The sequence below is a fragment of the Watersipora subatra genome, chromosome 8 (assembly GCF_963576615.1).
Source record: "Watersipora subatra chromosome 8, tzWatSuba1.1, whole genome shotgun sequence".
Classification (NCBI taxonomy): Eukaryota; Metazoa; Bryozoa; class Gymnolaemata; order Cheilostomatida; family Watersiporidae; genus Watersipora; species Watersipora subatra.
In genome coordinates this window covers 57,235,503-57,259,267 of record NC_088715.1, presented here as the reverse complement: position 1 = coordinate 57,259,267, position 23,765 = coordinate 57,235,503, and the positions used below count along the sequence as shown (strand labels likewise).

General features: G+C 36.8%; 1 protein-coding gene across 2 annotated transcripts in view; it reads right to left on the bottom strand.

Moving 5' to 3' along the window:
• Nucleotides 1-23,765, bottom strand: part of LOC137401412 (FHF complex subunit HOOK-interacting protein 1B-like) — a 41,155-nt gene that overhangs the window by 6,498 nt on the left and 10,892 nt on the right. Inside the window, exons 6-19 of one of the 2 annotated variants that reach the window (XM_068087744.1) lie at nucleotides 23,517-23,714; nucleotides 21,383-21,544; nucleotides 20,645-20,731; nucleotides 19,755-19,922; nucleotides 17,528-17,607; nucleotides 16,923-17,087; nucleotides 16,401-16,418; nucleotides 14,791-14,976; nucleotides 13,802-13,933; nucleotides 10,975-11,528; nucleotides 10,223-10,345; nucleotides 4,488-4,666; nucleotides 3,674-3,872; nucleotides 2,569-2,672 (exon numbers count right to left, since the gene is read on the bottom strand). In XM_068087744.1, coding sequence (XP_067943845.1) covers nucleotides 2,569-2,672; nucleotides 3,674-3,872; nucleotides 4,488-4,666; nucleotides 10,223-10,345; nucleotides 10,975-11,528; nucleotides 13,802-13,933; nucleotides 14,791-14,976; nucleotides 16,401-16,418; nucleotides 16,923-17,087; nucleotides 17,528-17,607; nucleotides 19,755-19,922; nucleotides 20,645-20,731; nucleotides 21,383-21,544; nucleotides 23,517-23,714 — 2,355 coding nt within the window. The remainder of the gene's footprint in view (nucleotides 1-2,568; nucleotides 2,673-3,673; nucleotides 3,873-4,487; nucleotides 4,667-10,222; nucleotides 10,346-10,974; nucleotides 11,529-13,801; nucleotides 13,934-14,790; nucleotides 14,977-16,400; nucleotides 16,419-16,922; nucleotides 17,088-17,527; nucleotides 17,608-19,754; nucleotides 19,923-20,644; nucleotides 20,732-21,382; nucleotides 21,545-23,516; nucleotides 23,715-23,765) is intronic. The other variant, XM_068087745.1, reaches the window with a different exon arrangement.

The window sequence follows — 23,765 nt, the reverse complement described above, 5'->3', positions numbered from 1 at the left end:
AAGGGTTGAGATCGGTGGGTGATATTGGTGTTTTCAACAACCGATATATTTTACGCGCAAGCAGTAAATAGTCAATACCACCAACTAAATGCAGCTAAAGTTACCAGAACTCCATATAAACCTCATAAACATAAAAGATTGAATATGCAATATGGTGTAGGTGAGCTTTTAGCAAAGATCAACAGAAACACAACATAGTACGTGTAAATGGATTCCTTATTATTTACATTACACCAAACTAATCCTATAATAAAATAAAGACAACAGTGAGCTGATAATTGCAAAGTTAAAGCTATACTGACACTTTGCATTGTCAGCAGCATATTGAATTGCGAGGTTTAGAGCAAACACTATATATTATCAACATTTATAAAACTTGTTCACCGGAAACAGCTGCAACCTCCGTAAAAACTAGTATGATGAACTTGTTTGGTATTTGTACAATGTCCTTCAACGTTGCACCATATATGCAGAAAAGCGATGTGATGAGGCAATCAACAGATCACCAAATTATCAACTACATGTACAAAAAATAACTCTATACTATATAGTATCTATAGTACTCAGTAGGCATTTCTAGTGAGCTTCTTAATTTTTGACAATTTTTATTTAACTCGTCTGTTGATAAGCTTATGAAGTGACTGCTATGATGCCTTATGTAGTGACTGCTATGATGCCTTATAAAGTGACTGGTATGATGCCTTACAAAGTGACTGCTACGATGCCTTATGAAGTGACTGCTATGATGCCTTATAAAGTGACTGCAATGATGCCTTATAAAGTGACTGCTATGATGCCTTATGAAGTGACTGCTGTGATGCCTTATGAAGTGACTGCTATGATGCCTTATGAAGTGACTGCTATGATGCCTTATGAAGTGACTGCTGTGATGCCTTATGACGTGACTGCTATGATGCCTTATAAAGGGACTGCTATGATGCCTTATGAAGTGACTGCTATGATGCCTTATGAAGTGACTGCTATGATGCCTTATGAAGTGACTGCTGTGATGCCTTATAAAGGGACTGCTATGATGCCTTATAAAGTGACTGCTATGATGCCTTATGAAGTGACTGCTATGATGCCTTATGACGTGACTGCTATGATGCCTTATGAAGTGACTGCTGTGATGCCTTATGAAGTGACTGCTATGATGCCTTATAAAGTGACTGCTATGATGCCTTATGAAGTGACTACTATGATGCCTTATGAAGTGACTGCTATGACGCCTTATGAAGTGACTGCTGTGATGCCATATAAAGTGACTGCTATGATGCCTTATGAAGTGACTATTATGATGCCTTATGTAGTGACTGCTATGATGCCTTATGAAGTGACTGCTATGATGCCTTATGAAGTGACTACTATGATGCCTTATGAAGTGACTGCTATGACGCCTTATGAAGTGACTGCTGTGATGCCATATAAAGTGACTGCTGTGATGCCTTATGAAGTGACTGGTATGATGCCTTATGAAGTGATTGCTATGATGCCTTATGAAGTGACTGCTATGATGCCTTATGAAGTGACTGCTATGATGCCTTATGAAGTGACTGCTGTGATGCCTTATGATGTGACTGCTGTGGTGCCTTATGAAGTGACTGCTATGATGCCTTATAAAGTGACTGCTATGATGTTTTATGAAGTGACTGGTATGATGCTTTATGAAGTGAATGCTATGATGCCTTATGAAGTGACTGCTATGATGCCTTATGAAGTGACTGCTATGATGCCTTATGTAGTAACTGCTATGATGCCTTATGAAGTGACTGCTATGATGCCTTATAAAGTGACTACTATGATGCCTTACAAGACTTAGTAATGGCTAAAGTAATGGGTCAACACGAGCTCATATGAGTCAGTTTAAGCATTGACTAGTCCATACCTAGCAATCTGTAAATCATATGTCAATGTGTTGCTGCAATATGATCTTTTCACTTCACAGCCAAAAGCTTGCCTCGTAGGTTTTTTAAAACTAAGAATAGTAATCAGGAGATGTGTTCTCATGTTGCCTAGCAGACTGCCTCAGCTTACAATTAGTAAACTTTCACCATGTAAATTCATGAATTCCATCTAACCAATGAACCATAATAGAAACTACATACAATGGAAGTGCAGTTGTTATAGTTACAATGATTCTAATACAGGAACTTACTTGTAATAAAAAATTAGATATGCAACTTCAAAGCTACTTTTTATAGTCCCTATGAAACGTGTCGTTTATGTTTTGGTGAGGCTTCAGATCTTCAATACCTAACAATATGTCATGCTACATAGGTATTGGAGTTTTAATGAAATTTTGACCACAAAATTGACGAAATTTGTTTTGTTGTTGCAAAATGAGAATGAGAGAACTAGGAGTTCTGTAATACATACCTTGATTCCACGTCCTACTCATTTACTAAGGTTCAGAGAGAACTAGGAGTTCTGTAATACTTACCTTGATTCCACTTCCTACTCATTTACTAAGGTTCAGAGAGAACTAGGAGTTCTGTAATACATACCTTGACTCTACTTCCTACTCATTTACTAAGGTTCAGAGAGAACTAGGAGTTATGTAATACATACCTTGATGTTGGTGAACCTGTAGCCATTCGACTCCAAGACGAGCTCTGGTTGAATATTTTGTTTGGAGTTTTTATCTCGTCTGAAGAAGTCAGTCAGCCTACGACCTGTTAGTCATAAAGTTAGTCATAGAGTTAGTCATAAAAAGCTATGTCTTGTTTGAGACAGCAAGAGCATGCAATATGTTTCCATGTGGGTAATGCTGATTGGGAGTTCTGAGCACATTGGGTTACCATGAGCTAACTTTTTCAATGGAAATTCGCATGATTGCGGATTAACGCAGGCGCTTTGTTAAAAAAGATTAGAATTTTTCCACCAGAGGTCATTGCGGCACATTCGGAACTGCTCAAATCAAAATAAGATTGACGGAAGTGTGAAAAATGTTTACAATGGAATAGCTTGCATGGCATTTTCTTGCGCATCATTCACAAGTGCCATTTCTATATCTTATGCAATTATGCAACATTCGGTAACAATTTACCAGTAACAAAACTCGCTTGACTTGCAGATATTTGACACTTGCAGATATTTGACACTTGCAGATATTTGACACTTGCAGATATTTGACACTTGCAGATATTTGACACTTGCAGATATTTGACACTTGCAGATATTTCACACTTGCAGATATTTGACACTTGCAGATATTTGACACTTGCAGATATTTGACACTTGCAGATATTTGACACTTGCAGATATTTGACGTTTCCATCTTGCGAAAGCCGTAAGCTTGCGGATTACCGCGCCATAGAAACATAGTGATAAAATAGCTGCGATAAACCGATTGTACTTACCGTCAAACTACAGTTTCTGCAAGTTTGGTGAACATTGTAAAACTTTATATACAATATGAGGAAATGAGTTGCAGGTATTGAGTGTACACAGAAAGAGAGATCAATGTTAGTTCTAATATATTCATGAGGACTACTAATAAGGATCAGCTACTTTATCCAATGCCAGGCTGACTATGTAACATGATACAAAGAGAGCAGTTCATGTAAAATGTAAAACGACAGATTATTACACAAGCGGAAGAACAGTAGGAGTAAAAGCTAAAATGGCTGTTGGAAAATCCTTCAAATATTGTAAACCAGGTCGATTGACTCACCGGGTGATCGTCCATTATCTGTTTCGATAGTATGACTCATCACACTGGCTGATCGCTGTCGGCCATCTGAGCTGTCTAGATCACTTTCCATCCCGTCAGCACGATCCATCATGATCTTGCGTGCTTGTAAAAGCAGTACGTTGAAATTGGATGTCTTCTCGGCATATTTGTCCACTTTCTCCCTGACCACTGATAGCACCTGGTGCGTGTAAAAGAAACTAATTTGGAATCACAGGATTTCACTGCACTTCCTTTCTGTAATGAAAGCATGGCAGCAAACTACCATAATGCTCAAGTATTTTAATTTCACTGTACATAGAGTAGAATAGTATAGCTGAGCAACAACATACATGTATGTTATGACTGCTTACCAAATGGTTTATAGTGAGCATTGATATTTACATTTACTACAAACAAGAAGGATTATTTCAAGGTGGAAGGATAAATTTGAAAACAGTGAGAAATGTAGAAAAAGCAGCCCAAAGTCACGAGAACAGAAAAGGTTCCTCGAAGGTAAACACAGTGCCTTAGCGCAGAGTGAAGAAAAAAGAAAAGCAGTAAAAAGTACCTGGACGCAAAGTTGTGAGAGGCACAGAGATAGGCAAACACATGCACCATGGAGTTGTCAAAGAGGCTCTTTGAAAGACAATGTTGAGTATCTTAGGAAAAAAGAGATGTCCAAAAGATTGAGGGAAAGGCAGAAACAAGTAATAAAAAGGAACCTGAACTAAAGAAAGCTGTCAACGAAGCAAACAGCCACTAATATCTATCCTGCAGCAGAGGTACTAACTGAGAACCCTAATCCATACATTACCTGGATAAGAGATTTGATGGTAGGTTGAAATACGAGACTGTGATTCAACAGGAAAGACCTGAGAAGAGGCTGGGGATAGGCGGCAATTCTGGTGACGAGTCCTGTGAGGAGTAGGTTTACTGACAGCGAATTATTCATCATATTTTCTAGTTTGTTGAGCAGCGTAGTGAGAAAGGGTCCTGTAACAGAGCATACAATTGAATTAGTTAAACGCACTTGATCTATCTTCTGCAAGAACCATATATTACGCCAGATTTTTATGAGGCAATGTTCTTAAAATATTTTACTAATTAATGATCAATATTAGCAGGCACTTTCACCAGGGTTTTTGTATCCAAATATTTCTTAGGCTCAAGTTGTCCATAGTATTGACAGCTTTCGACTTCAACAAAAACCAGTTGCCCAAAAATATATCAGCTAGTTTTTCGTGATCTACTGAACATTGTAGTGAAAACTTTAAATAAAGAACCTTTGCTTTCATACAAAAATCGCTTTTGTTTAGACTAAACAGTTCACATTAAGGATTTTATTCAGAGGGTTAATATGAGAAAAAATCTCGACATTTCCATGGCTGTCTCATTTGAAAAACATGAACATTCAACTAGCACCTGCTTGGATGTCATGGTTCTGTGTTCACACTTATTATAACATTCTGTTACTAACATCATACAATGTGGCAGATTTCTGTTTAGAATTCCTGCTACAGAAACAGTAGTGTAAGATATCATTTTTGGAAGAGGGTAAAATAAACAATCGCTCTAAAATAACTTGAACTTATGTTTTAATTGTACTTGAAAAAACTGTTCATCGAAAAATGAATAGTCTCTTGTTGGCAATAAATTCCTTGCTCATATAAATGGTAACTTTGGTGAGCATTTTCTCATTAGTTTAGGTTAGGTCACATTTGGTGAGTGCAAATAAACAAACCTAAGATAGTTTAGGTTAGGTCACATTTGGTGAATGCAAATAAACATACCTAAGATAGTTTAGGTTAATTCACATTTGGTGAATGCAAATAAACATACTTAATTTAAGAGCAGACAAGCATAATTTTTAGCACAACGCATACGTAGCTTAGCAGTGAAGCTCTCCTCAGCACTAAGTTGATGGTACGCATGGATAACAATTAGACTGAGCATGTGAGATGCTGTTAGTATGAGAGTGAGCAAGGGCACATATCCTATATAACGAATGTAACGTTATTCCCTGTATCATGTATAATGATTCAAAATTTATAAAAACTAAAATGTAACATTTGATTTTGAGTTATGCACACATTAACCAAAACTACGTAGAAGACAACTTCAACTTTTCATAATTTTTGTGTAAATGACTAGCTTCCCAGTAATTATTCAGCATTGACAAAGCTTTTACGTTAGGTTGAAGTATATACATTAACTATGAGTGAACATGAAAACTGATTTTACACATAAAGCACAGTCCTGTTTATTATTGCTATTTTTAAAACCAATACACGATTGTAGCAGAAATACTAAAATAGTAAAATCCTTTGCAACTTTTTTCTGCTCTCATGAACATCCTTTAATACTAAAACTTTCTAATCCAAGCATTTTTAATCGCAAGAGCATTTCTAGTTTGGCGCCATGCTTGCCAATGTCTGCACACTTACAGAACAGCTTTAATATAATTAAGTTAATGATAGTCTAGTGCACACCTATTAGTATGTTACAGCGCATACAGCTGTGCATGTTTTATGATCTTTCACCTCAGATTTTCATCACACAAGTTCATACTTAGATCCTTGACCAATCAAGAGCTAACATATTAACAACATGTGAAGGTCATAAAGTTATGTACATGAAAAAAAAAACAATTAATTGGCTTCTTTCAATAGCGATAATTCTTTGTTTCATGTGACCAGGTCTGAGTTTGTAACTTGGATTAACCTTTGTTCATGAAAGGTGTCTCATCACGATTTTAATTAAGTAAATCAGCTAAGAACTAATTTTCTTCTAATTTAATGCATAACGACATTCTAAATAGTGACACAAATATTAAATATGTCACTATTGGTTTTGTGGCTGAAACTACCATCAATAATTGAAAATACAGGTTTAATGTGGCTTCAGAATATTTATTAAAACTGGTTAAAAAGGTGTCTCATTCCAATTTAAAGGTTGACATAAACAAAATTCGCATTACAGTTATTTAGTCTCAAAAGATTCACCATGTCTTACTCTGTTGCGTTGTAGGTGCCAAATATGTGGTCATGTGATTACAAGCTCTTAAAAGCTAAAAACGAACAGTTAATCGCAGCCATCACAAAACCGTCGTAGATCGGAATCAGTTTATTTCTCTGATGTAATCAACTAGCTTGTTGATTTACTAGCAACATTCGCTAGTTGCTAGTATCCTAGTACAACTAGGATGCCACACCGCTGGCAGCGGCTTAAAGAAGAGTGAAAGTGGGGATCTACTACTTCCATGATACAGATAAAAAATGCTTCAAGTTATTCACAATATCATACACCCAACTTTGTTGGAAACCCACTTTGAATAGTTATTGTGATTATAATACTATACTAGCTGTGCTACCCGATGTTGCCCGGGTAATAAAAAAGTCTTTGGACAAAAAATTGATTTGTCTTTAGCATATAACAACATTTGCCATTCTAACTTTCAAACTACATATACTAAGAGAAGTGTTTTGTGTAGTTGAAACAAATTGTGAGAGAAAATAAAAACAGCTGTAAAGGTATTCAAACTTTGTCAAACAATTGTAACTTTCAAACTTCATATCACAAGGAAAAAGTTTTGTGCAGAACAACTAAATTAAAAATAAATAAAACAACTGTAAAGGTTTTCAAACTGTAAATTTAAAATTTCATAACTTTCAGCGACATATATCTTTTAATAACGTACGGTAGAACCTCGGTTCTCAACAATAATCCAATCCAGAAGGTTGATCGAATATCGAGTTGTTCGAGATCCGAAACAATTTTTCCCATTAGAATAAATGTATGTAAATTTTAATCCGTTCCAAGACGAGAAAACAACTTCAGTAAAGTATTTTTTCAACATTTTACACCATAAACTGTACTGTATACTGCATACTATAAATAAAAACAGGTGGATATAGATCGTGTTTAATTTTAATAAAAAATTTCCATTTATGACGATGGAAAAAGAAAACAAAAGTAAACATTTCATATGTTTTGCTATCGAAACATCAAAAACATTAAAGGTTAAGATAAAATACCAAAAAATGCCAAAATTGATAATGAAACAGCAAAAAAATGCAACAGATCAGTTACATCAAAAATCGTAGAACAAAGAAAATATAAACAGCAATGGCACGTTCACTTCACATCTTTAATGGAGAATCCTCCTCGAAAACAATTTAGGGTAACTCGACTGGAGGGGTTATTTCCTTAGCAAATTTCTTCGGTAGAGGAGACGTCATCCCAGATGGTTCCTCCCTTTTTGTAAAGAATTTATGAAGCGTAAATTGCTCCTCCGTTTGTTAACGAATATTTTCATGCTGTTTCCAGAGATGTTCTAATTCCAACGCGCATGCTCCAGTTTAATCGAGAAGCGAATTTATGTGCGCGCTCCGAGATGAACAAATCTCAAAATCTTTGGTTGAAAACCGAGTAGGTCGAGAACCGAGTAGGTCGAGAACCGAAGCATTCGAGAACCGAAGTTCTTCTGTAAATAATCAGTACACAAATTGCCAAATTTTAAAGGTTGACTTGCAACAAAATCCACATTACAGTTATTTGGTATCAAAAGATTCACCATGTCTTACTCTGCTATGTTGTAGGTGCAAAATATGTAGAAATGTGATTACAAGCTCCTAAAAGCTCAAAAGCGAAGAGTTAATCGCCGCCATTACGAAACCGCCGTAGATCAGTATCAGTTTATTTTTCTGACGTAATCAATCCATTTGATTGTTTTGACACGTGATGCTCTCACGAGAGCTGAAAGGCCAATAAGAGGCTCAATATAAAACTTCTCGTAGCGCTAGTTTATGATAAACACTTCGGGTTTTACCGAAAAGTCCATATCAAATATGGATGCTCACTACTTAACAGTTTTGTTTCGGCTTGGTCTAATCGTCTAGCCATAATCCGATCATGTGACCCATACTTCCTGCCAAAAGACCCGAACAATTTCTGCAGCATTTTTCCTGTATCACAGGTGACCAACAGGCTCATCAGGTTTATCAGAGGATGGTATGCACTCCTTCGAGCTAAGGTTAACAAATTACAAATTTTTACGGTTGGTTTTGGGATACCAGTGCTCAAAGTGACAGCATTACAATGATGATGAAATAGACGCACAAGGGCAATAGACATGGTTTTATTGAATGCGTGATGTATATTTGTGAAAATATTTCGGCAAATGAGGTTGCATGAAAGTGTAAACAGAAGCCATCTTGTTCAATTACGTCCCATTTGAGCCATTTTGGAGAGGGATTCTAATCTATGGCAGTTTCGTAATGGCGGCGATTAGCTGTTCGTTTTTGAGCTTTTAAAGGCTTGTTATCACATTTCCATATATTTTGCATCTACAACACAGCATGGTAAGACATGGTGAATCTTTTGATACCAAATAACTATAATGTGAATTTTGTTGCAAGTCAACTTTTAAGTTTGAGACAAATTATTGTCGATATCGTGAGGCGGAATAAATTAGCTCTAATGAAAAAAGACGAATAAGCATTGCGTTGTAGATACTTGGGTTCCAAAATATTTCTGAACAGGAGCATCGTAACTCGTGGATGCAAGGCTAAAATAAATAGCACGTGCATGGTGTATCCATTATATGAAAACATATCTAATCACTATGGCGTTCTAATTCAGTGGTAGAGCATCCGGTTAAGAAACTTGTCAATGCATTTGTCGTGAGTTCAAATCTATCCTGACACGGAATTTTAATATCAAGATTTTAACCCTTTCGCTGCCATAAACGCATTTATGCGTTTTCTATAGTCCACTGCCATAGACGCATTTCGGCGACTTTCTCAGCAATTGCGTGGTAACCTGATTTTATTATTCGTTGACAACATAACCCACGATCTTTAAGACTTTTATGAAATTGACAGTGTTGTCTGAATATTTCTCTATAAAATTAGCCTAAAACAACGAAGCAATTTTAAACTTTTGTTTGAGATATTCTGATCTAAAAACAAACACTTTTTGTGTGAGTTCATTAAGTACCGCGCGCTAGTCAGAAAAGCGGTAATTAGTTATGTTGATGACATTAAAGCCAATTCAGATTCAGATTTTCGTGATTATACAGATAATTAAAGTAGCAGCACTGTGTCTGATAGTGGTGAAAGTAATAGTTTTGTAAGAGTAAGGAACATTGTGGAGGATCGTTTTAGCTTTGCATCGATTGTAGCTTCACATAGCTTTATCATTGCACCAAGTATAGATCCATTGAATTTTGGCATAGCAATGTTAGTTAAAATATTAGCAAAATAAAATATGTAACAAAAATGTTCTAGATAGAGATTGAAATTGAAAAAATACTGTATACATATCATGAAACAATATCGGTAATTTTCGGTAAAATGGCTGGCACTAGGCCGATAGCTGAATTTGTACATGGTTGGCCGTGAAAGAGTTAAGATCTATAGCCGGAATGCAGACAGATCCACATACGATGACGACGACATACTTTGAGAAATATATACATTTATAAACCAATTCTTAAGAGTTCCAAACCGACAGCAAATGAAAAGAGAGCAGATCTATGGGCGGAATTACCTATGGAAGGTGTAGAGTCTATCGAATCATCTAGGCTGAGGCTGATCTTTTTCCTGGTTCGTCTGTCTGTACTACCAGAGTTTTGTGAGTCTACCAGGTGTTGGCCCGTGTCCAGATTTTGCCCTGAGCATGAAAGTATAACTAGTACAAATGCAATCAAATCTGATAATTTCTTGATGGTACAAAACTGGGCATTACGAGATGAAAGAAACTGCTCACAGCAACCTCCAAGAAGAAGGATGAGCAAAAGGGTGTAGACAGAAGGCTAGACCAGGCTGTAAACAACTACATTTCTGAAGTCGTCTGGTTATCCAAGGAAAATGTTTAAGAGCTAATCACGCATATTGGTGTTTTTCCATGAGACTATACATACCCACCACTTCTAATAATAGTCAAATTGTCACTACACTGTCCTACGAAGTTAAATGTTATGCGTGCTTATCTATTTCTCGGCGTAGCAATCATTATCATTATGTGGACTTACAACTTCAGGTATCTTGGTAAAAGCTATACTCACCAATAGCGAAATTAGCCAATCAGACTCAATGCAAGGCAATTTTGTTAAACAAACACCGACATGATGCATATGGTCAAACACAGCTAAAATTATATGCCAACCACATCGGTTTATGAGATCCATCTAGCGAGTCACTGCATAAGATGATACACTTGTGTAAGAAGATCAGAAGCTAGCACAAATCATTTAAAAAAGCTGTTTTAGAGTATGCCGGTAGAAAAAGATCCTCTTTTACCTGGGTCTGAGATTGGTTGTATGTGTTCTCCTGCAATATCAGCCAATGCACGACTCTCGTTTCTCTCATTTACTCTAACTTCTGCATCTTTTATCACTGTTTCAATCTCTTCAAAAAGTACCTGCTCTGGCTTGCCAGAATCTATTGTCAGGTGCTCCACTGAGTTGTCTAGGTATGATAAAAATGATTCAAAATTGTCTGATTGTAAACTGGAAGCTAGCGGAGAAGTAAGGGGTGCATCTGCAACTGCCACAGGGGACGACTCTGTCACATAAAGAGGGGGAGATAACAGAGCTGCAACTGGTTTATTCTGGGCTTGTAGCAACATGTTTAATGTTGTATTGTCATGTGAGTGTGCGTCCAGCACTAGCAAAGCTCCCTCAGTCTCATCTCTAGCCAAATCAGTCTGATTATATTTTGGGCTTGGAACGTCATCAATGCAAAGAGGCACATCATCAGACAACAAGCAAGTGGTGACAGGTAGTTCGGGTTCTGGATCTAAGTTTATAAGCAATGAAACATCTGGTTCTTCCTCAGACGCTGATGGTTGACCCCTACAATAACGCATCTATAGAAAAAAGGATCCTCCACATATTCTCGCTCATCAGCAATAGACATTTCATAATACGCAAAACATAGAACAAGATTCAGACGTGTTTGGTTCGAGATGCTTCAGATCGAATAGCAAACTGCTACTCGATCCATTCGGGATCATCTGAATTGACTAAAAAGCATTCTTAATAACAAAACGATTATATAATTATAATACTTATATAATGGTACATATCAGTTATCGTGTTAGTTGTGGATATAAAATATTCACTCAATCAAAAGGTACAAAGTAGGAGTTTGGAATCACCATCCATTAGGATGTCACATGACTGGCAGCAGCTTAAAGAAGAGTGAAAATCGGTCTCTACTACTTCAATGATTCAGATAAAAAATGTTTCAAGTTATTCACAATATCATACACCTAACTTTGTTGGAAACCCACTTTGAATAGTTATTGTGATTATAATACTATACTAGCTGTACTACCCGGCGTTGCCCGAGTAATAAAATCTTTGGACAGAAAATTGATTTGTCTTTAACCTATAACATTTGCCATTCTAACTTTCAAACTACATAACATGAGAAGTGTTTTGCATAGTTGAAACAAATTAAGAGAGAAAATAAAAACAACTGTAAAGGTTTTCAAACTTTGTCAAACAACTATAAACATCCAACTTCATATCATGGAAAAAAGGTTTTGTGCAGGACAGCTAAATTAAAAATAAATAAAACAACTGTAACGGTTTTCAAACAACTGTGAATTTAAATTTCATAACTTAAAAGAAGTGTTTCGTTGAAATAAATTAGAAAGAAAAATAAAAATGTAAAGGTGTTTAAATGTAAATGTGAAATCATTAGCAAGTGATGGCTAAATATAGTCGATTTCGCTACGATTACAATCAAAAATAATTTAGTATACGATTATATGGTTGCAGTGCGTTTAAGTGTTGGCATGCAAAAATTGACATGTAGGCTAATATCGTAGGCTATAGACGTACATAGAGTGGAATAGAAACCCATAGTCATTATCTAATGCAATCACCTCCTGGTAAAAATCAACATCATTAAAAATAGTGCCAAAATACTATGTTAACCTTAGTAATTATAGGCACCTACAATGACTTTGGTGCCTTTTGTGGTTATTATCTGCAGACCCAAAATAATATAACAATGCAATGTACTACGTGGAGAGTTCTTACCTCTGAGACAGACGTGTAACATAAACACTGAATCTAACTTAAATGAATTTAGTTTACTAAACACATACTTGAAGGAAGTTTTAGTATGTATTTTAGTGATCTTAAAACTTTTAACAGAAATCTTATCATTCATCCATTTGCGAATCGTTTTTATTATAACGGATACCGGATATACTGGATAATAGATACGGTTAACTTGCCATGGCAAGTTTACCGACGTATATCTTTTAATAACGTATATAATCAGTCTGAAAATCGCCAAACTTTAAGCTCGAGATACAATTATTGTTGATATCATTGGGCGGAATAAATTAGCCCTAACGAAAACAAGTCGAAGAAGCCTCGTGTTGCATATACTTATACCAAAATGCTTCTTAACAGAGGCCTCGTAGCACGACGGCGCAATGCTAAAATAATAGCTATATCTGGACAATCACATCCACAGACGAATACACAGACACAAACTTCGAGAAATATATATAAATTGATATAATGCGTTGATGAAACTGAAATGACCGACTACGCACCTAATAAATTAAGGAAAAGGTCAAAGGCTTCAACAGAATACTCAAATAACACTCCAACACAATTTTCCCTACAAAACTTAGCACACACAAAATTAAACTTTTTAAAAGATTGTTTAACTTCTAACAGAATTAAAAATTGGAAAATGAGATCCTAATATGGATATATATAAGTCTCCAGTAGAAAATTGGTTTAGAACATCAAATAGACCAAAACCCGGTATCGTTCATCTGCAAATAAACATCACGATGTAGAGTAGAGATACATTCAAATACTCGATAAAAATTGTAACCAATAGGCCACAAAACTAATCACCAGTCTTTAAAAAGTTTAAAATAGATTTTGTTGGGTGCAAGTGTTTCAAATTTTATTCAAAAACAACAGTTCCACATATTATTATGACTACCTAGACTCATATCTCCATTGCAACCTGCACTAAGGAGGCCTACCTCTCATGTTTAAAGCATATCTACATTGTTACCTGCACTAAGAAGGGCTATCTCTTATGTTTAAATCATATCTACATTGCTACCTAGACTAAGAAGGCCTACCTCTCATGTTTGCGAGGAGTAGATGTGACTGGACTAGCGCTGAGCTGAAGTAAGGGAACATCATCTTCCTCTTTCCAATCTGGTGTGTCACACTTGTGCGTAGAACTAGTGCTGCTGCTACGATTTTTGCTGCTGAAATAATGATTTTCTTAGTTATCATCAGATTATGAAGATATGAAAAATTTTCTTGGCTGAACCCTCAGAAGTTGAGCCCATTACAGACAACATGTGATCCCTAATGAGCAAGAACAGGTGATTCCTAATGACTGAGAAGTGGTGCTCCCTAATGACTGAGAACAGGTGACCCCTAGTGACTGAGAACAGGTGATCCCTAATGACAGAGAACAGGTGATCCCTAGTGACCGAGAACAGGTGATCCTAATGACTGAGAACAGGTGATTCTTAATGACTAAGAACAGGTGATCCCCAATGACTGAGAACAGGTGATCCCTAATGACTGAAAAAGGGTAAAGCCTATCGACTAAGAACAGGTGGTCCTAATGAGTGAGGACAGGTAATCCCTAATGAGTGGGAACAAGTTATCCTAAAGACTAAAAATCGATGATCCACAAAAATTTTTTATCCCTAAATGTAAGCATATCATTTGTCGAAGACTCGAAGTACTTATCAGTGTTTTGAGTCTTTTAATAGAGAAAGGTTTCATACAGCAGATAAAGTATTCAATAAAAAGGCGACATCCAAAGAATAAGATAGGTTTTTAGGTTTATTTATTGCAGTAAAAAGAAGACAATATCACAGGACATAATTTGTCCTGCAATTAATTGTTTTTTATAGTACAATATTTTTTTAAGGGAGTTGGGCTATAAATTTTACTCCCTAAATATTATCTTAACTGAAAAAGATAAACTATTATGGATGGAACTCTATATGTTTACTTGTAGTAACAACTGTTATCAGCCAATCATAAAGCTACAAACATCCAAGAAAGATCCTGTCTACAAACACCACAAGCTTGTTAACCTTCATACCTGCAAGATATGGTCTCAAGACTAGCGTTGTAGGGAGGTATTTCTCCATCATACACATAGCACCATGTGCTGCAGTACTTGCTGCAGCTTTGAATCGCTTCCTTAGCTTCGACCAGGTAGTCCATATAAGAGGACTTGTATTCATCAAGATGGGTGGGAGTAGGCGTATGCCCTGATGAAAATATGCTACAAACAGACAAATACGGTACAGATATTTGTAAATAATCAAATAAGCAGAAACTAAAGCCAGGCTCATCTAGGTGACACATTCATATACAGTAGATGCTCCTAGAACGTAAATTCCAAATAACTTGAAAAATTGGTGAAGTTTTTGCTTCCTACTTTGTAAAAAATTCCATATAACATAAAGTGTCAAGTCGGGTGAGCCGATGACACATTCATGTACTTATAGAGTACAAAAATTAATTGCATTATCTAGCAGCTATATGCAAATAGATTCATAGAGCTTCAAGGGCAAAGGTAAAGTGACCTGCTAATTCATGTGGCCATGGCTAATCAGGATCATCACCCTTTACTCTGATACAAAACTATTGTCAAGGCCTGTTAAGAAAGGTCGTGTTCTGTTGTCTGTCACTAGCTATGTCTAATCAACAAACTGTAAAGTTAATTGAACCACAAGGCTAGACTCCTTACAAGCTAGAGTTCTTACAGGAAGGGAGCCGAAATCAGATCTGATATGCCTCAACGGTTTCAAAGTTCTGATAACAAAACAGATGGAGTCAAAAAGTTCTTTGAATACAATATTTTGAAAGATTTTTGTAACACCCATAAATGCACAATAGCTGTGTCTACCAAATCACTGATGAATCAGGGAATACAAGAGTTTGTGAAAACTGTGGTTACCGATTATATTAAAATCATAGTTAGAAATCAACAGAGAGCAGAAGGCAAATGAACAAGGCAAGATGAGCGAATCCTGCAGAGTAATACCTGAGAAGGCCTGAGCGATTTTTACCAAATCCAAAGTTAAACGGTAGATTGGAAAGTAGGTCAAATTCACTACCCAATGAAAATCTGTAGAAACAAAGTGCATTATTTTTGTTATGCTTAAACAGAATGTAAGAAACTAGTAATCCGAAGGAATATGAACTACAACAGCAAATATGCAGAGTCGTCTTCTCAGTGGCATAACAAATAATTAAAACTACATCTTTTTACATCATGATTGAAACTAGCATCAATTCGGCTAGGCTGGATTGTGCTTCCTAGTAAAATACTTGTTCCAAAACTGTGTACTAGCATATGCACTAGATAATAGCCTAAGATCATAAAATTCTATGCTAACGTAGCAATATCTGCAGGCTAGCACATATGAATAAATGTAATATACCAAAATACAGCTTTGTACTGGTAAATGTAAGTGAAAGAAACATGTACATGTAGCAAGGTAAACACTACACTCGGCAAGCAAAGAGATATGAAACTCAGAAGGCGTTGAGTGGCACACTCAGCAGGTATAAAAAGATAAAAATGGCACACAAAGCATGTAAATAAAAATCATATTGCTATGTATGGAATTAGGCACTGAAATCATGTGTTGCGGTGTGGAGAGCATTAGCATATACGCCACTATAACACAAGTTGTTCACCTGCTCGTGTGAGGATATCTTATAAGAGTCAATTGAAATGACAAAGTGAGCAGGTGGATGAATGAATATCACATATAGCAACCAATGTTAAATCTGATCACGATACATGTACCATGCAATATTATTGTTAAACAAACAAGACAAAAACGGAACCAGCTGGCAATGAGCTTTAAAACTAAGGGAGGAGACTAAAGACTGCCGAAGGTTTGCCAATAGCAGCAGCCACTTAAAACTTATTGGCAGCCTTATAAAGTGACACACTAGAGCAGGTCATTCAATATGAGAATACAGCATTCTAACGCTTGGATGGCTGACTAAAGGATGACACTAAAGGAAGCCACACTGGAAGATGACTGACAATATATCTAAAAATAAACCTACAAAAATAAATCTCTCCCAACATGCTTCCTACATGAATTAGTACAAACTCCTTAGTAAGCTATCAAGCACAAGATAGCTTAAACACCAGACTCAGACATAGTAACCATGCTTTGACATATATATGGTCATCAGGCTACTCACCCATCATTATAGCTGATGAGCAATCTCTGTTGCTCCTCACTCAGTGCTTTCTGGCAGCAGCTTGGCTCAAGCTGAAGCAGCTTGTCAGCAATGTTACCATAGATGTCTAATTGCTTTATTGCTCTTTTCTGGCTCTGCATTATGTGAGTCATCCTGTAGAGGTACCTGTAAGGGAGTCTCTAGAGGTCAATGTTATGGCTACACAAGGCTAGCAATGTTCATGTGTGACCACCAGGCTCACGTTTGATAAATGAGACATATAACAGCCTTGCTACAAGTATATGGACCCAGAGCGCAAGGAGAACCAGCTAGAAAGGTACACACAAAGGCGCAGTCACAGACACAAAGGATATGTCAATATATGCCATGCTCTTAAGCTAAGAGTTATGTATTGTATGCATGTATGTCTCCGCTCTCACAACCAGTTATAGCTGCAAGACAAATGATAAGATTCTAGACCAGCATTTTGATTTAGCCTTACTACCAACGAGGTTAGCATATACTCGATCTAACCTCACCCTGGTAAGGCAACTGCGACAAAGAGAGCATTTGCTCTCACATTGGCATGTTTTGCAATTAAGAGGAAATGAGTAAGAGTGACTCACTTGAAGCACAGGCTAAACATGACGTCTTCACAGTCGAGCTCTACGAGAGTCTTGAAGAGAGAAAGAGAGACCATACAGAGCTAAAAAGAGGAGTGTACACGGGTTAGTTAACGATATACCGAATGTTAATACAAGATGAACTCGGCGTCATTTCATTGAAAGTGACAAATATACACATTAGAGATCTGCTGATTACCACCGTTTCCATGACACGACTATTCCACCAGATTAGAGATCTGCTGGTTACCACTGTTTCCATGACGCGGCTATTTCACCAGATTAGAGATCTGCTGATTACCACTGTTTCAATGACACGGCTACTCCACCAGATTAGAGATCTGCTGATTACTACCGTTTCCATGACACGGCTATTCCACCAGATTAGAGATCTGCTGATTACCACCATTTCCATGACGCGGCTATTCCACCAGACTGCGTCATCCAGAAGATGAAAACAACAAAGACTAACATGAACAGACAGACCTTATCCTCTAGACTAGTCGTAGGTCGCGCAGAATAACAAAACATTGCTCGAAATCAAACTAAGCAAAAATGTTTATAACCATTGCCTAGAGCTTCAAGATATGGCGATTTGATGGCTGTGGCGCTTTTTAATGTAAACGATTTGAAAATCACCACTATTTAAAGAGATATCACCAATCTTATAAATAATATAATTGTGTAATAGCGATTTATCTCACAAATGACGATATTCAGAGAGTGCAATACTGGAACTAAAATGTACAGGCCTTCTAGGTTTGTGATGCACTCATTCAATGGCCTTCCACCACCACAGGCATTCATGAAATAAATCTTTCTAATTATCGTTAACACTAAACAGTTTCTTTTCAAGTTCACATATACAAAAATATTCACAAATTTTACTAGTTTTTTTACATGATAATATCGTAATATATTGCAAATCATCCATTTGCAATATCGAGCCAAATCATGATTTTTGAAAATCGTGAAGCTCTACTACCCTAGGACACTTATGTATTCGCGGCATCTAACTTTCGCGTTTTCGCGGTGTAATCCTTTCGCGAAAATTTAATGAGCGAAACTAAACTATCATAACGAACGAGCGAAAACGCGAAGTTAAATAGCTTTGTTCATTGATATCCACAATAAAATCGTAATATTAGAAATGCAGGCAACTTTCGTCTGTGGTTAGGATAAATGGGAAATTTCTGGTAAACTCATTATAGCTAATACACCAACTGAGCAGCATGGCAAAGCAATATCAGTTTAGTCACCGAATTTGTAACTGGTGAGAATGAAAGTCTGGTAAGTGAAGTCGTAAAATTGAAGAATAATTATTGCAGTGATGAATTTTATTACCATCCAAAAACAATATCAACCCTCATCAGGTCCAACCACATTATCTCTTTCACTGCCAATCATGTACAAATTCGTTACCGGCCTAGTGCCAGCCATTTTACCGAAATTGCCGATATTGCTTCATGATATGTATACAGTATTTTTCAAGTTCTATTTTAATTATCTGTATAATCACGAAAATATAAACTGGCTATTATGTCATCAACAACTAATTACCTGTTTTATGACTCGCGCGGGGTAGTTAATGAACTCACAGAAAAATGTTCGTTTTTAGATTAGAAATTCTCAAACAAAGGTTTAAAATTGCTTCGTTTTTTTAGGCTGATTTTATAAAGAAATCTTCGGACAACACAGTCAATTTCATAAAACACTTAAAGACCGTGGGTTATGTGGTCAACAAATAATAAAATGAGGTTACCAGACAATTGCTGAGAAAGTCAGAAAATGCGTTTATGTCAGTGACCCCTAGAAAACGCATAAATGCGTTTATGGCAACGTAAGGGTTATACAGTTTTGGTTGGGAAGTTGGTTGTTACCTATCTATTTTCTTCTTTTTGGGATTAGAGTGTGAAAGTCACGGTAGGAGGGACCTAGACGTCATTGATAGTCTAAGAAACAAATGGCAGCAAGTGATCAAATTGAATTGTCGATCTCACCCACACATTTCAATCTGTGGTTTACAAATACGAACTATTCCCAAATTGAATTGTTTTCTTATTAGTGAACTGGACCTGAGGAATGTAATGTTTTTTCCACTGCATTTATTTTCACACCACTACATTTTCGCACTCATCAGAGCCACGAAATTAAGTTGCAGCGAAATTTTACTCTGTGTGCTACTCACGAAACTAAATACTAGCGAAATATAAGTGTCCTAGGGTATTACCTTTGTGCTGCTGCTGATCCTGTCAATAAGCCAGTCAAGCAAGATGACCTCATCATGCTTGGTAGTGAGTATGAATTGAAGGAAGGCCCGTAGAAGGGAAGGTTCAGTTACGGTTCGTATGAACAGCTCAAGGTAAGCAATAGCTGAAACTTGCTCCTCTATGGAATTCTGAAATAAGATTATTAGTCCTTGTTTCACATGCACATAGGGTTATGTTAATATGTGAGAGAGCAACTATTAAAAAGGCAGATACTCTTCAGATCTAAGTAAAGAATCAAACAGATGAAAATAGCAAAATTTAATTTCCAAACAGCAGACGTTCCAAGAAAAAATTAGGAGTTACCTATCCATATTAACATATCAAGCATATGCACAAAGCTCAGAAAGAGCAAGTGTAGCGCTTTAACAGATTTGCCCAAATCAATCAACTCAATAACCGATATTCATGTCATAGCTTAATTCTGTGGGTATGAAGCGACAACAATCCATCTAAGCCATTTTCATCAAAAAATAACATAAAACAAAGCAAAAAATACCAAATTGAATTTGTCAAAAATGTTTCACAATTAGCTACCTGTATCTGACATAAGGTTACCTAATAATTTTTTGAAATTGCTGCATGAATGAGATAAAAAAATTCAAAGTAGATGCAGATCAAGATAAATCCCTTTCTGATCTCACACTCATGAAGGAATAAGTTTGAGGACATCCAAAATCAAGTAGGGCATATACATAAATATACCTAAGCATTGCACATTAAACAAGCTTAAAACTTACAGTTAAAAAGGGGAGTAAACTAAGCCAATGTCTTCTTTTAGGTACGAAGATATCAACCACCAACCTGTATCAGACCTGGGGCCATGACAGAAAGGAGGTAAACAAACACCAACCTGTATCAGAGCAGGGGCCATGACAGGCAGAAGAAAGCCATTGTATATATACTCAATCAGTTGCTCCCCAACAAGCTCATGAGCTACCTAAAACCAAACACAAGTTCAATCTCAATGCCTGTAAAAGTGAAGAGAATCCAGCTAGCCAATGTTGAAAGTAGCTGATGCAGAACAATGCAACAGAATCAGTAAAATACTTGAATTACAGCCAACAAGTTAGACGATGAAGGTATTTTCAGAATGACATGTGCGCTCTTCCCTAAGTTTTCATAGAGTGATAGCGTAGCAATACAACCCCGTATGGCGCTGCAATGCCATCACAGAAACAGCCATGTAGCTCTCATTCCGTTGTGATTCAGTTTCGCTATTTGGAAGCGAAACATCCATGCGATGCGCCATCTTTGTGTCATAATAACAGTCTTAGCGACCAACGACATCGCACTTTTGCGTGCGCATAGGTCTTGCTTCTTTTTGCTTCATATGCATCATGCAACCGGCTCTCTACTATAGCACCCTACATAAGCAACCGGCTCTCTACGATAGCGCCCTACAGAAACAACTGGCTCTCTACTATAGCACCCTACAAAAACAACTGGCTCTCTACTATAGCACCCAACAGAAACATGATCTGCTTGCCGGTTCAGCGTAGTGCTTCAGCACTGGCGTACCCGGTGTCACGACACTATTACTGTATGGAAACTTAGTATTAGTGGGTAAAAATTGATGCAATGCACCAACCTGAACCACCGCATTACAGAACTCGAGGCAGTTAATAATCATCTGTACATCTGGCATGTCCAAATAGAGTTCCTTTTCTATCCTGTACCAGTCCTCCAGGCCTTCCGGTCTGATCTTGTGCGGTAAGGATGAGTACAGACCACTTAACCCAGTGGCTAGTACCTAGAAAGAACGCAGGCTTCATAATGACTTTGCAAACAGCCCCTCAGGCTTGTAGTGCAAGAGCAAGTACATACTTAGCCTTATATTATACATGAACTATAATTGCAGAGTAAACCTAGAGATGAGTCTAGTTCCACTAGAATAGCAGCTACGCTGCAGCTCAATATAAATATTTCAATATGAGCTCTATTAATTCCCAAGAGCCATCCTGAATCCGAAAATCATATTAATGCCACAGACCCTCAAGGAGTAGTCTGTATGACTTACAGTGTGCATCAATATATTCAGATACTAAACACATTAGGGTTTGTAGAAAAAAATACCATAGGCGTTAGTGGATGAGAATTCTGAAGCTGTAAACAGCAGGCGGGATGTGATTATGCTACCTTTTACTAACCTAGTGAGCAGTGATGCCACTCATTTATAGCGAGTCCAGTATATTACGCTACAACGACTGACACACTATACTTCAACGCGTACTCATTAAACTTTAATACGAGGTCAATAAAAGGATGTTTGCAAATAAAAACTAGCTTGACATCCAACTACTTTAAAGTAAACATTCAAATAATGATTTAAGCAAATTAACATGAATCATTCACAATTAGTAAGAAATTTTAGTATAGAAATGATGTTATACAAATACAGTCAACAGCTGCAGACAAGATAACCTATTTAGGCTCATCAGACTTTGACTTTGGACACATTTGATATGGTTTCACAAAAAAGTGATAACATTCCTTCCAGACATTCTAACACACAGAAATCTAGACCAAACATGTTTTCTAAATATATTGAAAATAGATGTTAAAGGTTGACTTGCAAAAAAATTCACATTACAGTTATTTGGTATCAAAAGATTCACCATGCCTTATTCTGTTGTGTTGTAAGTGCCAAATATGTGGAATTGTGATTACAAGCTCTTAAAAGCTCAAAAACGAAAAGCCGCCGTAGATTGGAATCTCTTTATTTCGATGACGTAACCACGAAATTTGGTTATCGTCTTGTCACGTATATTCTCACGTGAATTGAAAGGCCAATACAAAGCTCAATATAAAACTCATCGTAGTACTAGTTTATGACAAACACTTCGGTTTTACCGAAGACCCCGTATCAAATATAGATGCTCGCTACTTTACAGTTTTGTTTCGGCATTATTCAATCAAGTCGTAATCTGATCATGTGACCCAATACTTGGCAAATAATTTTTGCAGCACTTTTCGATTATCACAGGTGACCAACAGGCCCGTCATGATTATCAGACAATGATATGTACTCATTCGAGGTAAGGTTGAAAAGTTTAACCATTTTTTACGGTAAGTTATAAGATATCAGTGCTAAAAGTGACAGCATTACGATGACGATAAAATAGACGTGAAGTATATTTGTGAAAATATTTCGACGAATAAGGTTGCAAGAATGTGTAAACAGAAACCATCTCTCACAACTACATCACATTTGAGCCGTTTTGGAAAGGGAATCCAAACTACGGCGGTCTCGTGTGGCTGCGATTTTCTGTTCGTTTTTGAGCTTTTAAGAGCTTGTAATCACCTTTCCACATATTTTGCACCTACAACACAACAGAGTAAGACATAGTGAATCTTTTCATATCAAATAACGGTAATGTGAATTTTGTTGCAAGTCAACCTTTAATGGAAATTTTAACCTACGGTATGTCAAATACCAAAAAGCACATCTTATCTCTATAGCATTGTCATCCAGAAATTAAATTGCCTTAGATTTTTACAGTAAAGCTCATAGACAGCGCAAGAGGTCAATCAAAATACATGTAAAGGTGACAAAATAAAAGGGATTATTCGTTAGTATAGTTTGCCGTCTGCAAATGGGGGTAAAATCATAAACGAGCCAATTCTATAAAATGTAAGCTGCCATCCTGAGAAACAGACAAACCTCCTTATCAGATACTGCGAGATGAACTAATAATAGTAATAATAAAGATAATAACACTTACAGGGCAGAAATCTGAGTTGCTGGCAATATATTTGCCAATAACCTGATTTCTGGCAGATGCAGCCATAATGAGCAGGAGAGCGTCTCGAGCCTGCTGTCCGAGGGAGCCTTCCCGGTGGATGTACGGTATAAGCAAGCAAAATATAAGGAAGTTGTTCTGGCCTGAGAGATAGCTTACATTGAAGAAAAGCTCTAAGTACTGCAACAAACAAAGACTTCATTATTACATCTATTCTATAATATGTACATT